Raw genomic sequence first — 14,739 nt, forward strand, 5'->3', positions numbered from 1 at the left:
TAGTCCCATTCATTCACGCTGCAGAAGCAGCGCATGACCACGCATAGATGAGTGGCGAAATCTGCACGATGAAGCAGAAGAAATTGACAACCGGCCCCGGGGCTGCCACTAATTCCGGCCTCTGAGAGGGACAGACGACGATGGTACTGGCTCGTCCAAGGGGTGAATTAATGCCATCCAAATGGTTGGCGCCGGGGAACAAAGTTCAACATCGCTAACGTAGTCCCATTCATTCACGCTGCAGAAGCAGCGCATGACCACGCATAGATGAGTGGCGAAATCTGCACGATGAAGCAGAAGAAATTGACAACCGGCCCTGGGGCTGCCACTAATTCCTGGCCTCTGAGAGGGACAGACGACGATGGTACTGGCTCGTCCAAGGGGTGAATTAATGCCATCCAAATGGTTGGCGCCGGGGAACAAAGTTCAACATCGCTAACGTAGTCCCATTCATTCCCGCTGCAGAAGCAGCGCATGACCACGCATAGATGAGTGGCGAAATCTGCACGATGAAGCAGAAGAAATTGACAACCGGCCCCGGGGCTGCCACTCATTCCTGGCCTCTGAGAGGGACAGACGACGATGGTACTGGCTCTTCCAAGGGGTGAATTAATGCCATCCAAATGGTTGGCGCCGGGGAACAAAGCTCAACATCGCAACGTAGTCCCATTCATTCCCGCTGCAGAAGCAGCGCATGACCACGCATAGATGAGTGGCGAAATTTGCACGATGAAGCAGAAGAAATTGACAACCGGCCCCGTGGCTGCCACTCATTCCTGGCCTCTGAGAGGGACAGATGACGATGGTACTGGCTCATCCAAGGGGTGAATTAATGCCATCCAAATGGTTGGCACGTTTGGCCATACGTCACATGCGCCGTAGGCGTCGTGTACGAAATCCCACTCACTTGTGGCAAGGTTTATATCGGACAGACTGGTCGTTGCGTCAACGATCGAGCACGGGAGCACGAGCGATCTGTTAAAATAATTTGACTTTTCATCTGCCTATGCATTGTGGGACCTGTGCCTGTGAGCCAGTGCTGTCTAGCATTCGAATTCTGGGCAGAAGTGGGAATGTGCTGGCGAGAGAACTAATGAAGGCTTATTGCATTAAAAAGAAAGATGGTGATTGTATCAGTGACACTTGTGTTGTTCTTCGCAGTAAGGAAAAACTGTTCTTAGAAACTTGGTTATGTGAATATGTTGTGCGCTCCCAATCCTGATTAGCGTTGTTGACTGTCATGTGCATCGCACCTGCGCGCGCCACTTGGCTGTGTTATATCCAGGGAGACTTTTCTGAATAAAGCTTAGTTGCGAGTAGTGCCTGTCCTGTACATCTGTGTTCCTTCATAGTCCTTGTTGATTTCGCGCTTTCCAATTTTGATGATTTAAAGGGGCCCTGCAACACTTTTTCAAGTAGCCATAGAATGGCTTCACTAGAGGAGCTTATTGCCTCACGAATCGACCGCCGCCCAAATGATTAGAATCTGTCGCGTGCGAGTGGAGTTACAAAAATTTGTCGCACGCTGTAATTGCTTTCTTTCTTCGCTCGAGCGTGATGGAGGCAGGGAGGGATGGCACGGGGAAAGAAGGTAGTACGTCACGCGCGCCTCCTCACCTTGAGCACTTTCTTTTTTTATTCGGAGTACTTTCGGTGCGATCTCGCATGCACGCTGGGAAGCGGCGGCCGCAGTAACTACCGAAGCGCCATGTTCAAATCAGCCAATGGCATGGAACTTGAGCCAGTGACACAGTGATTTTGAGTAATAGCATCATTTGTCGAGAGAAGAGGACGGATTTTTAGCTGACTTGAGAATTTATTGTAAATCCGAGGCCGCGTGCTGCACTATAATGTTTGGTTGCGCGTGTTCTCGAGAGCCTCGACTGCCGATGGGCAGCATTTTCTGACCATGCTGAAAAGTGTTGCAGGGGACTCTTTAAGACCAATGTTGCAGATAATCACTTTTCTGCAGCAGAGTTTTGCTTGTTGTTTGGTTTCAGTTTTGTTTGCTGTCTCTTTCTGTTTGTTTTTTTTTAAACCAACGTGGGCCGAAAGAAAAGCTTCTAACTACAAAACCTGGTAGGGATATAAACTTAGAAGGGTAGCAGCTTGGGTAGTTGGTATGTCATGACGAAATTGTTGTTTTATTTTGTTTGTTTTGATTGTGCAGCGTCTGCCTTACGTTTTTTGCTTAGCGCATCCTCGTCACATGTTCATCTTTTGCATTTTGCGCCGTATAGATTCTGCTTACTAAAATCAGTTGGAGTTAGCGCCCGTCCTCGTTTTTTTCTGTCTGTCCAAGTACCCCGTTCGCACATACAATTTCGTCATGGTAGGGATGTACGGATGCTTTCTACTCCTCTGAAGCGTCTCTGTGCGTGAGCTTCATTTCAATATGACAGCGTTGAAGAGCTCGTTTCGCAGAAATTCCAGTGTCATTAGTTGTGAGTGAAAAAGCAGTGTTGAGTGAAAAAATCACGATGGATGAAAATAAATATCACTGGTCCGAGCCGGAATTGAACCGAGACCTTCTGTGGGGCAAGCAGGTGCTCTGCCACAGAGCCACGCCAATACTTGCCACTTTTGGAAAAAAAAAGAACCATGTAAGGATCTTATACGGAGTCACACATGAAATATAGGAGCGTCGAATCGCATCATACCATGGGAATGCGCCACGAGTGCGTGGTTTTCATTCCCTCCCATTACAAAGCGCTCAGGCATCGTTAAGCTGCACGTATTACCTTGTGTACGTGTGATGGGTACTTGGCTGATTCGCAGAATGATGCATTATGGCGTAGTGGCGTAAGCGTGCTGGCAGTAGGCATTCTGGGAAAATGGTCAATGGCACGTGCACAGTCCTTGCGACGTGGCCGAGCTGAAGTGAAGCCTGGCTAGCGAATGAGATCGTGTTCTACTCTTGAAAGTCAAGCTCCGGCATCATTTTGTATGTGCTGTACTCGAGTTGTTATGACCTCGGCGCATTGTTGTGGCACCCATTTTCTCGTGGTTTGGTGCTACTGGAGAGAGAAAGTATTTTTTTTCTTGTACTTCGTGGGCTGTCAGGCAGCCATTCTTGCTCTGTCCGTCCTTCAGTGTTATACAACCCACAAATAAGAAATGGGTGCTTGAAAAGTGACCCCTTTAATTTCAAGCTTGTCATAATACACTTTTTGTCTTTCCTTGATGCACCTAATTTAGATGGTTTCTGAATTTGCAGAGCATAGTAATTTGCAGCTGTGAGGTTTGAAGAGGAAGTTTGTGTTCAAACATGATGCAGGCTATCCAGATCTTGACCAACATGTACTGCAACGACCACATGAATTACAACGATGGCACCTGCTGCAGCAGCCCGGAGCCAGTGACCTGGCTGCAGACCATCACCTTTACATGTTTCTCAATAGTGTGAGTCCCCTCTTCTGCTCATCATTTGTGCCTTTCCTGGCACCTGTAGATCCCATGATGACTAGGCACACGAAAAGGTAGTATACTGCACGTGCAGTGGCATCATCGATCAGTTCCATTGTGGCTTTAAGATTTTGTACAATGAAAAGCATTTTTGCGGTGCCAGTCTGGCCAAAGAGGAGTTGTTGATCGACTGTGCTTACGGGTCATCGAAGACAATGCTGTTTGCATGACTGCTAAGTGTGAATGACCACATTATCTACGTGTGACGTAAATCTTGAGGTGAGTGCACAATTTGTCTAATTATGGGGCCGTTGAAACATGCCTTCGTTACGGCAGTGGTCTTTGCACAGAGCTGTTAGTGAACGGCAATTTGTGTGTGCGTTTAGCTTGAAATTTGATCGCCTGAATATCAAGTTTGTTGTGCTGCTTTAATTTTAAATGTTAACATTTCAACAGAGATCTGTCTAACTGGGTTAAAGAATTCTAGAAGCAGAAATGGCTCCAGCCACAGTTTTTAAATGGACCCGATATTTTCGGGACCCATTGGGACCCTTCCCCAGGGGGTGACTGTGTCGTTTGTGGCTCCTTATCCTCTCACCTCGGCTTTCCCGTTCCATTGTGTCTTGAAGGGAGGGCGTTCTCCCCAGGGGTCTTCTCCACAACTCGAATAAGAGCCTCCTGTCCATTTCGGTTACTAAAGTTGCGCTTGTCGCAGTGCGCCATGTTGCGTTTGTATTCTCCTCACATCATCCTTGTGCTCGGTCATGAAAGGTTTTCAGCTGTGTAACTTGCTCAGCATATAAAGAGTTCACACATCTTTCCTAGAGAGTCGCTGGCAGTGTTATAATGCTCATGTGTTCAGTTGCATGGAAATTTAGCTTTTCCCATGGTTTACTTCAGATGACAGCATTGTCGGATTGCAACTTCAGTGTCACTTTAATTGTTTTCAACAGCTCACTTGATCAGCAATAATCAGCTAACTTGATCAGCAGTAAAAAAATCGTTAATTCGAACTCAAAGGGGACCATAAGATTGTTCGAATTAAGCGGAGTTCGAATTAGTGGGTAGGTGAACAGACATCGTGCCACACACTGTGTGGTGTTGTGCCTGAGGCTCAGAGCACCATGGCCGAACGTGGAAGCAAGTCAACACCTGCGTGCTGCTCGTACCAGGGCGTCCACGATCGGGGAGAGGATCAACACCTGCAACCAACGAAAAGGCCACATCATAATGGACCTGATTTAAGGCCATGCCGGTCCGTTGTTAGGGAGAGTTGCCCCAGCCGACTTGGTCGTGCTGGCAGGCCTGTTCACTGAGATCGGAACTAGGTAAATAGTGTACATAAAGTATTTTCGTCCATCAACTTGCCCTTCTGACTGCTCCGAGCATGATGCACACCCGTGTTCGCACCGGCCACGCAACCCCAGTCCCAACAGTGGTGGCAGCTCGGTGGGATCAGCCAGCGTCAGCTACCCCAGTGTGGTGAGTGCCTCAAGTTTACCTCTCTTATTGCCAGACCTAGCTAGCCCACGTCGTTAGCGGGTTTTGACGATTTGTTGCTGGCTTGTAACTTTGCTTGGTCAGCCAAGAATTGGATGGTTTGACCGCTTGGTTTCAGTCTAGGGTAAATGAGGCAGAGTGCAGTGTCAGTATGGACAAGTTCAGTGTGCAGGACCTCCTTGAAATTTGCAAGGAGTTTGGCATTTGGGTTGGCTCTGCTAAGCAGAAACGACAGATCCTCCCGCCCATGGAGGCAGAGAAGATGACTGTCGAGGAGGCCCAGGAAGCTCATGAGGATATTCGAGCTAAAAAGGAAGCTGAGAATAACAGAGAGCTGAGCTAGTTGGAAAGGAAGATAAAGAGATAAAGAGAGAGAGAAGAGGAAGCTGCGAGAGGCAACGTGAGTTGAAACTAAGAGAACTGGAACTTCGGATATCGCTGCAAGCTATGCTCCCATTGGGAGGGAGCCAATAAAGATGGAAGACCTTTTGCAGCTGTTCAAAGTTGGCGAGGACATCACACTTTTCTTGTTAATTTTGAGGGAACATGCAAGAAGGAGGGATTCTCCCTCGAAAGTTGGCCATAAGAATTGTTAACACTTCTTCCATGCGAGGCCGCCGCTGCAATAGCACAACTCAGCAGAGAGGATGCTAAAGCGTATGACAAGGTCAAAGGGCCGCTGTTGCATAAATGTCGCTTGTCAACAAAAGCATTCCGACAGCGTTTTAGGCATACGGGCAAGGCTAGGAATCAGACCAGGGCACGCATGGGGGGAAGAGGAAAGATGGCTAACCGGCACGCTGAGTGTCTCGGACGTGGGAAAGGCTCAGTTTTAGCCTCAGTGTCAGACAGCTTGCAGCAACTAACTCAAGTTGATAAGGATACATTGTTCAGCCACTTTGATAGTGCAAGTTCGGCAGAATTTGAGAGCTGAAACGGTGTTGACAAGGTAGAGCATGTCGAGAACGAGGCCTTGGCCAGTCTGGAGTTAATGATACTTCCGAAAGACGTTCCTTGTGGGGACCAAGTTTGTTCCAGCAGCCCTGATGGGCTCAGTGAGGAGCTGGAAACCTTCCTCGTGCCTTGAAAGGACGTTTCGGAAAGCGTGCACAAGGATAGCGGGGTGGCTATCCACAGCAAGGACTCGACGCTTCAAGGGTTCAACGATAACGTCAGTGAGGGCCCAACATTAGATTTTATCAGCGCTGACGCAGATAAATTGGCCCGACAGTCTGACGTGGCGGAGAAATCAAAAAGGGTGAGCGGGATAGAAGGTGTAGCACAAGCACCAACGAGCTGCACGGCTCCACATGTCGCGACCCGAAGCGAAGATCGAGGCATTGAGAGAAAGGATGTTCACCAACATCGTAGAAAAAGAAAGAGGCAGAAGCGTTCAGCAAAGCATAAGCTTAGGACAGGTCCCACTCCGGCGCGAGAAAGACGGAAGTGTAGGCCAACGGACAGTTTGCAGAAGCGTAATTTGAGGCGTTCATTCAGCCACAAGCACCGAGAGGGGCACAGTGGGGGAAAGCAAGGTGCGCTCCCACAACGGAAGGCGAGGTTGAGATTCACAGCTTCGAGAAAGCAGCTGTGTCCGAGTCGTCAAAGTCGAAAGGTCCGTGTACAGCGAGTAACTAAGCAGAGCGCTGGGGCGCTGGGACGTTTCTGGCGTTCCATTCACCCTCCTGAGGAGAGCCGGCCGAAGGGCCGAATGAGGCGTGAATGTAGAATGCAGCTGATAGCTTGTGCATGTTGTAGCCTCTGGTGAGCTAGAAAGCCGGCAGGACCACGACCCCATCGGGTACGATTCAAGTGAATCTAATTGAGAAAAAGGGCAACGGTCAGTTTGAGCATTTTTGCACATGCGTGTAGCTTGAAAAGCCGTTGTTTTGTTCGCAATGGAGAATTCAGCCACTTTATTTTGTGGGTTACGAGATGTGGTGTAAAGTTTTAAGAAGAAAAACCGTGCAGTAGTAAAGGCTGAAGAGAGCATCGAAGTTCTTTTTCTTTAATCACTAGGATGAACTTCTGTAGAAAGTGTTTTTAGCATGAAAACTGTAAATTTTCTTGTTTTGAAAGGTTTAGTGTGATATCGTATGCGTTCACTTTCATGTTGATTTGGGGTGAATAGGCATTTGAGGAGAGATATCAGCATAGGAGCAAATCAGTTTGCGAAAGGAGTTTGGCACCGAGTGGTGCAGTTACTGTTACGTGCTATTAGGTGGACAAGCATTTGGTGCAAGGTTTTAGCATAAAACCAATGCAGATGTTGTGAGGTGCTTTTGATGTGCATTACACCTAGGGTTATTTTTGGTTGTACTCTGTGTGTTGTAACATAGGGATCAGCTTTTAGAAGAACTTGGAGGGATTAGGTGAGTGGTTAATGGTACTTTGAAATTTGCAACGCTATAGGAATGAGAGTCATTGAAGCGCTCAGGAGAGCCCAGTGCGAGCTTCCGATTACGACCGAGAATTCACGGTCCAGTGTGACGCGAGTGATCGAGGCCTAAGTGGCGGTTTTGTCAGAAGGATGACGATGGTAATGAACATCCCGTGCTCTGCCTGAGCCGAAAATTGAGCTCTCGTGAGATGGCGTACTGCGCTTCTGAGAAGGAGTGCACTGGCCTTGTGTGGGCAATTTAGAAACTAGCGTGCTACGTCGCAGGGTCACGGTTCATTGTCGAAACCGATCATTGCCTTTAAAAGGGTATGGGCTTGAGCTTGTTGGTTCATGGGTTTGAAACAGCGCATAAAGTACGAGGACAGCGCCTGATCCTGTCTGTTTCTTTCCGTGTCCTCGTACTTTACGCGCTGTTTCGATCATTGGCCTTTAACTGGGCTCAACAAAATGTCCTCCGTTGGAGCATGGCACCACAATTTTGTGGTTCGCTATAAAAAAAAGTAAGCTGTACACTAACGCGGATGGTCTCAGTCATGCCTTCTGAGCTGTGGTATGCTTCTCAGGATAATTGGATGTGTTAGGAATAACAGAGAGCTGAGCTAGTTGGTAAGTATCCTAAAGACAGGGCTGTGCAAACACGGACACAAGAAAGATGTGGTGTCCCGACTTCTTTATTGTGTCCGTGTTTGCACGCCATGTCTCTTTAGAATGGATGTGTTACTAGTACATATTTTATATGTCATATTGATAACTTGTTCAGTTAATTTTTTCATGTGCTTTTCATGTCTAAATGTCTTGAGAGCTGTCACTTTTGTGTTTACTGTAGAGGCAGTAATTTTGAGCTATGTAGTGTCTATATTTTGGAGAGTAATCTCCCAGGGTTCGTAGCGGTCCTCGAAACCCTTGAAAACCATGGAATTTTAAAATGGCATTTTCAAGGCCTTGAAAACCCTTAAATTTGTCTGCGGTCCTTAAAAGTCCTTGAATTTCGTCAATCGAAGCACGTTCAGCCGTAATTTAGCGGATTTCCTTCGAGCGCCTGGCAACCATGTGCTCGAGCCAACAAAGCATTCAACCCAACCCGTTTCTCTAGCCATAACCATGCCATAACGCAGTAGTGTGGTTCCAGTACAAGGTAGCAGCAACGACGGAGCTAAGCCTAGGTTTTTCGTGGAGACTGTGTGCAAGCGTGCGCGGATATTCGCAGTCGCGTTGTTCATGGCGGCACTATGCCGGGCAAGTGGAATTTTCAGCCGTCGTGGTTATGCATTGCTGCTTATAGGGAATGGACTTCACCGGATACGTCAAACTCGCCTCGGGCAAAGTGTAAGCCATGTGGGAAGAGCTTCGACGTGTCATCAATGCGGGAGTCTGCCCTTAAAAGTCACACGAAGAGTGCAAGACACATTGAGAACACGAAAGCGACTACATTCCATGGTAACGTGCGGACCTACATGGTGCCAGCCGTTAATGAGCAACGCGTAGAGCCAGTTTCATCGTCGTCCGATGTGAGCAGCGTCTGCCAAGCGCACGAGTGTGTGACTGATGCGGAGATACTGTGGACCCTGAAGATGGTGACGTCCCACTACTCTTACAACTCATCATCCTGCACAGGGGATTTATTCAGGAAAATGTTCCGTGATAGTAACATTGCTAAGGCATTCTCCTGTGGGGAAATGAAGTCCGCGTGTGTTGTGTGTCATGGTCTAAGACTATTTTTTCTCACTTGCCTGAAACGCGAAGCGGCCGCAGTCTGATGGGTACACCATTCTTTTCGACGAGTCCTTGGACGACTGCTTACAGAAAAAAACAGATGGACATCCACTTGCGGTTCTGGAGCACAACACCGGCGCACATAACGACACAATACTACAGGTCGCTTTTCATGGGACTTTCGACCGCCGAAGAACTCCAGGTTCCTTGACAGATTTGCCGCTGGAGGAAAACCGTCCAGCTGTTGATGGATGGCCCTAACATAAACCTGAAGTGTTTAGAGGATTGCCTGCAGAAAAAGCATCAAGTTCAATGTTTGAACTTGTGCACCTGCGGACACACACCATTCATAACGCTTGCAGGGCGGGTGTTGTTGTCAGCAAGTGGGGCCTAGAAAATCTTCTGTCAAGCCTCAGTGCCATGTTTCATGATGCACCAGCACGAAGAGAAGGTTTCTCCACTGTCACAAGCCAAGAGACATTCCCTCTGAACTTTGCTCCACATCGCTGGGTGAGAATGTAGCCGTGATTGCACTGTGGGATGATGTGAAGAAGTATGTGCCTTTTGCTCGGACCCGCTGCTGTTGGCCAAACTTAAGTTTGTGCTTGGCATTGCAATGATTCTCAAACCATTCCTCACTGAATACCAGCTGGACAAACCACTGATCTTCTGTTTGAAAAGGGATCTGGACTGTCTCTTGAGAAACTTCTCACGAGGTTTGTGAAATGCTCAGTGCTGTCAGCTTCTACAGAAATGATAAGCATACTAAAAATGGACCTCACAGACCCAAATAACCAGATGTCTGCTGAGAAGGTTGACATCGGTCATGCTGCTGAACAAATAGTCAAAGCTGCAAAGGTGAGAGCCAAAGAAGTATTTGCCTTTTGAATGGAATGCAAACAGTTCTTTATAGCTACAACAAAAAAAATTCGGGAGCCCACTAGCATATCAGCTGGTTAGGAGCCTGTCTTCGTTCGACCCCCGCCAAATGGCCTCAAAGCCTGATGAGTGTCTTCCAAGCTTCAGAAAAGTCCTAGACGCACTCATTGCAGTCAGACGATTAGATGAGCATGAGCACGATGCGGTACTTGGTGAATATGCAGAACTTGTGCAGGAGAAGAAGCCCAATCTGCGGCAGTTTGACAAACACTCTTCTAGTCTGGATGAATTTTATCTTCAGCTGCTAAAGATTGATTCATCATATATGCACCTGTGGAAGGTTGTACGACTTCTTCTAGTCTTGAGCCATGGACAGGCCTCTGTTGAAAGAGGTTTTAGCGTAAACCGACAGGTATCTGTTGAAAACCTCAAAGAGATCTCACATGTGTCGCAGCGAATTGTCTGTGATGCAGTAAGCAAGGCTGGTGGTGTCATGAGCATTGCAATAACAAAGGAATTGCGTAGATCTGTATCAGCTGCACACAGCCACTATCGGGCCTACTTGGAGGAGAGGAAAAAATGTGTGAACGAGCAGGCAAAGGCATCCAAAAGAAGCCAAGTTGAAGAAGAGATTCACAGTATGAAAGTAAAAAGGTGCAAGCTTGAAGAAACTATTGCTGACTTAACAGCTTGTGCTGACAACTACGCTGAGTGGGCAGAAGCTGCAAGTGAGATCTGTTTTATTTTGAAGTCAAACAACTTCAGAAAAACGGCGAAAGAAAAGGCTTTGGAACTTGCAGAAATTAATGAGAAGCTGAAAGGAAAGCTTCGTGAACTTAATATCTAGTCCACTGCCTGAAGATGGCCTTTTCTTTGTGCGTGTGTGTCTGTGTGTGCAATATGTTTTAATTGTGCGGTGCAATACATCTTGAAATTTATTGTAAAAATGTATTTGCTTTTGCTTCTGTGAAATAAAGTATGAATATTTATGCTGTAAAAAGTGGCGTTGTCTTTTTCTGTGATTTAAAGTGTTACTTTAGGTCCTTGAAAAGTCTTCGTAAGGTCCTTGAAAGTCTTTGAAAACCCTTGAATTTTATTTCTCACAGTTGCTATGAACCCTGATCTCCTAGCGTTGTAGTTGAAAACTGTTTCAATGAAGCTAGCTGTAGTTTGAGTTTTGTATTGTTTTTCTACTAGTTAGCGTGAGCATTTAAGTGAAAGGTAGGTCAACATTGTTTTTGTGAAGCGCGTAAGCTTTATTTTCAATTTCATGTCATAGTTAGTAGAACCATTTTATGTTCTTATTGTGATACGCATATGCCGAGAGCGTTTAGTGTGGATTTAGCGAAGCCTTTGAGCTTCCATTGGCTTCCTTGGTTGTTTACCTTCCATGCCTAAGCAGCTATACTACAATTACAATTCTTGTATTCCCTCGAAGTTGTTTCTATAACAACACCTGAAATTGAGGTCTGTTGTTCAACTCGTCGCCAACCCACTTCTCCTCGTTTTACTTAAAGCGGGAACGTTAGTTGTCAGTAGGATTTGTTTCATTCATGCCTGGCAGTTGGAGGGGGTGCGGAGGGCACTTGCAGCGTTGGGTGTGGCTGGACAATGGTCACCCTGTCGAGTTCGTCTTCAGAAATCCCGAGTCCGTGCGAGCTGCGTGTTCGTGTGGAATGCCATGAACGAGAGCAGTGATCCTGGGAGCTTCGCCTCGAGACCCCTAGATGAGCCTGGTGTCCGGCCGCATCAATTCAGCCGAGCCACGTTGAGCAGCTTGTCCTCCTGATGCATTGCTTGGCGGCGGGGGTGCTGTTGTGCCAGAGGCTCAGCACCGAATGTGGAAGCAAGTCAACACCTGCGTGCTGCTCGTACCAGGGCGTCCACGATCGGGGAGAGGATCAACACCTGCAACCAATGAAAAGGCCACATCACAATGGACTGGTACCTGATTTAAGGCCGTGCCAGTCCGTTGTTAGGGAGAGTCACCCCAGCCGATTTGGTCATGCTGGCAGGCCTGTTCACTGAGATCGGAACTATGTAAATAGTGTACATAAAGTATTTTCGTCCATCAACTTGTCCATCTGACTGCTCCGAGCATGATGCACACCCGTGTTCGCACCGGCCACGCAACCCCAGTCCCAACAGCGGGCAGAACCCAAAGAAGCCACATCTGGATTCGTTATCACGAATTAGGTGCAACTAGACGTTTGTGGCAGAACCCCAGTCCCAACAGCGGGCAGAACCCAAAGAAGCCACATCTGGATTCGTTATCACGAATTAGGTGCAACTAGACGTTTGTGGCAGAACCCCAGTCCCAACAGCGGGCAGAACCCAAAGAAGCCACATCTGGATTCGTTATCACGAATTAGGTGCAACTAGACGTTTGTGGCAGAACCCCAGTCCCAACAGCGGGCAGAACCCAAAGAAGCCACATCTGGATTCGTTATCACGAATTAGGTGTAACTAGACGTTTGTGGCAGGTGATTTCATAAATAAGTTCATGGAGCTTTAACAGCGAACGAAATTAATTGATCAGTCACTTATACGCCAGAAACAAGCGCTGACATGCATAATGTGAACAGCGAGCCTTAATGTCGAAATATATGATGCTATTTATGCTCCAAAACACATTTATTTACATGGCAGGGTTAACACAATCAGAATTAAATGTAATCAAGCATATGCATTTGTTTGCGTATGTTCTGTCACGACTCTATGAGCATTGCTTGCAGCTTGCCCAAAAGCATAGCGTCCAAATTCTTGTCTGCTGAGAAATAACGTGCTGACACATCCAGTGCTGACGTGCTCCTCGGTTACCATGACCGCTTTTTGTGCACGCCGCACGACAACCTTCAATGGCTTGCACCGGAACACTGGCGGTGCCCGCTGCGGAAGCAGCTGTTTCGGGCACATGCAAAACAGATTTGGTTTGGTTTTGCAGCCCTGTAGTCGTGTTTTGAAAGCGAGGCTCTCCCAATTCGAACTAACTGTTGTGGATACAGGTGCGTTCGAATGATCATCCCCCATTAAAATACGCAGAAAAGCTGTGCCGGCACCCGGGCATCAGTTTGAATGAACTGTAAGTTTCAATTAACGAGCCCTCTGCCGATGGTCTGTTTCTGTCTGGTTGTGCTGATTCCATGTTATACCTGCAAGGTTCTTTATGTTGTCACTACACGTAACCTGCTGCTTTCCTTGACAGTATTTCCATCCCTTGGCATACATTCCATTACACTAACTCAGGGGTGGAACTGCTGCACCATTCTGTGCCAAATTTCCCTTGCTGTGCCAAGCTACACTAAAGTGGGACAGTTCTTCTCAAATTTAGGTGATCATAGTTTCTGCTAAGGCAACACTGGAAGAATGTACGCTGATGGTTTACGCAGCTCGAACTGGGAGGCGCTAGCATTGGGCTAGCCCTAGAGTTAGCGCAAAAAATTTTTATCAGTGACTGTAGTTGGCCCATGGAGGATGGAAAAGCTGAAAGTAGGTCCTGCCCGGCCATACTCTTAAAGGGACCCTCAAACGGTTTTGAAGTTTTTGTACAAACACATTGGGCTGGTAGAGCAAGTCCTGAGGATCATTTACAGACCGTTTTAAGCTCTGTGCGTAAACTGTGTAATTTATTACAAGGCTTTGAAGCTGCGAATCGCCACCGATCACAGCGGCTCAGCCAAACGTGTTTTCAAACCGCCGACTTCCAGTGCGCGTCGTATTGGAAGTGCGATGTCACGCAGGAGGCTGATCTGATTGGATCCACAGTACACGTAACAGGCAATTTTTTTCGACATAACTGCTAACAAATGTTGTTCGTGATCTTTAAAACTCTTTATAATTTTTGGTTAAAAACCAGTCACTAATAAAGCGAACACATCGCAATTTACAACTAGACTTCAGGACTTCTGGCACACAGCGAACGTCGACTACATGTGATACCACGCGCTCCATGTTGATGTGAGCTGCGCGACCAGTGTGTATCGTGAGGTTTTCTGTTTGACATCATGAATCGCCCTTGCTGCATTGTGGGCTGCAAGTCCAGCGATTGGCGACAAGTGAAAAATACGACACCGTGTGCCTTTGGAAGGCAGCAGGCGCGCCGAGTGGCTGCAGTGCATCGGACTCTCTGTATCGGATCAACGGCAGGATATACGCGTTTGCGGTCGCCACTTTAAGCCGGAAGACTATGAGCTCAGTTTCGTGTTTATGCAGTGATTCGGCCTCGGTCTGAAGAGGTATCCCCTCAAAGCCGACACACTGCCGTCTTTGTTTTTTACCGGTGGAAAGGTAAGTTCACAATCGATCCAGATCGTGTGCTGTGTGTGCATAGTGCGCGGTTCGCACGTGGGCACTCACAAAATTCCACGTACTCTCGTTAATTATAACAACTCCGTCTCTTCAATGTAATGTGGCCAGTTTTGCATTAATTATATATACACAGAATGCACCTCGCCGCTTTGCGATTTCCAGCACTGATTAAAGGGACACTAAAGACAAACACTGAATTGGTTTATATTGATAAAGTGTGCTCGGAGAACTCTTGTGTAGTTTATTTCACCACCATAGGTTCATTATTGGAGGAGAAAACCAAGTTCAAAGTTTCATTTTTAAATTTCGCGCCGAACTTTGTAATTCGTGACGCAAGAGATTTCAAAGAGCATTTAACGTACTTTGGCGCCACTGGCTCAACGAAATTTCCACAAACTCGTTATGTCAACTGACTGGCCCCCTCAGAGGACAATGTACTTCAATTTAACCGATTAGGAACTATGTAGGCCCAAGCAGGCGCCGTCAAAAATATGTGACGTCATGGCAAATGGTGTGGGAATTCCAAGGTGGCG

The 14,739-nt window shown here is 47.2% G+C and overlaps 1 protein-coding gene across 1 annotated transcript in view; it reads left to right on the top strand.

The window, feature by feature from the left end:
• The window catches only part of LOC119379495 (N-acetylneuraminate 9-O-acetyltransferase), a gene marked incomplete at its 5' end in the record, with an annotated part of 402,877 nt that overhangs the window by 22,634 nt on the left and 365,504 nt on the right, over positions 1 to 14,739 (top strand). The window contains 1 exon segment of the mRNA XM_037648795.2: positions 3,278 to 3,402. Coding sequence (XP_037504723.1) covers positions 3,278 to 3,402 — 125 coding nt within the window.

This window comes from Rhipicephalus sanguineus, chromosome 1 (genome assembly GCF_013339695.2).
Source record: "Rhipicephalus sanguineus isolate Rsan-2018 chromosome 1, BIME_Rsan_1.4, whole genome shotgun sequence".
NCBI classification, from domain to species: Eukaryota; Metazoa; Arthropoda; class Arachnida; order Ixodida; family Ixodidae; genus Rhipicephalus; species Rhipicephalus sanguineus.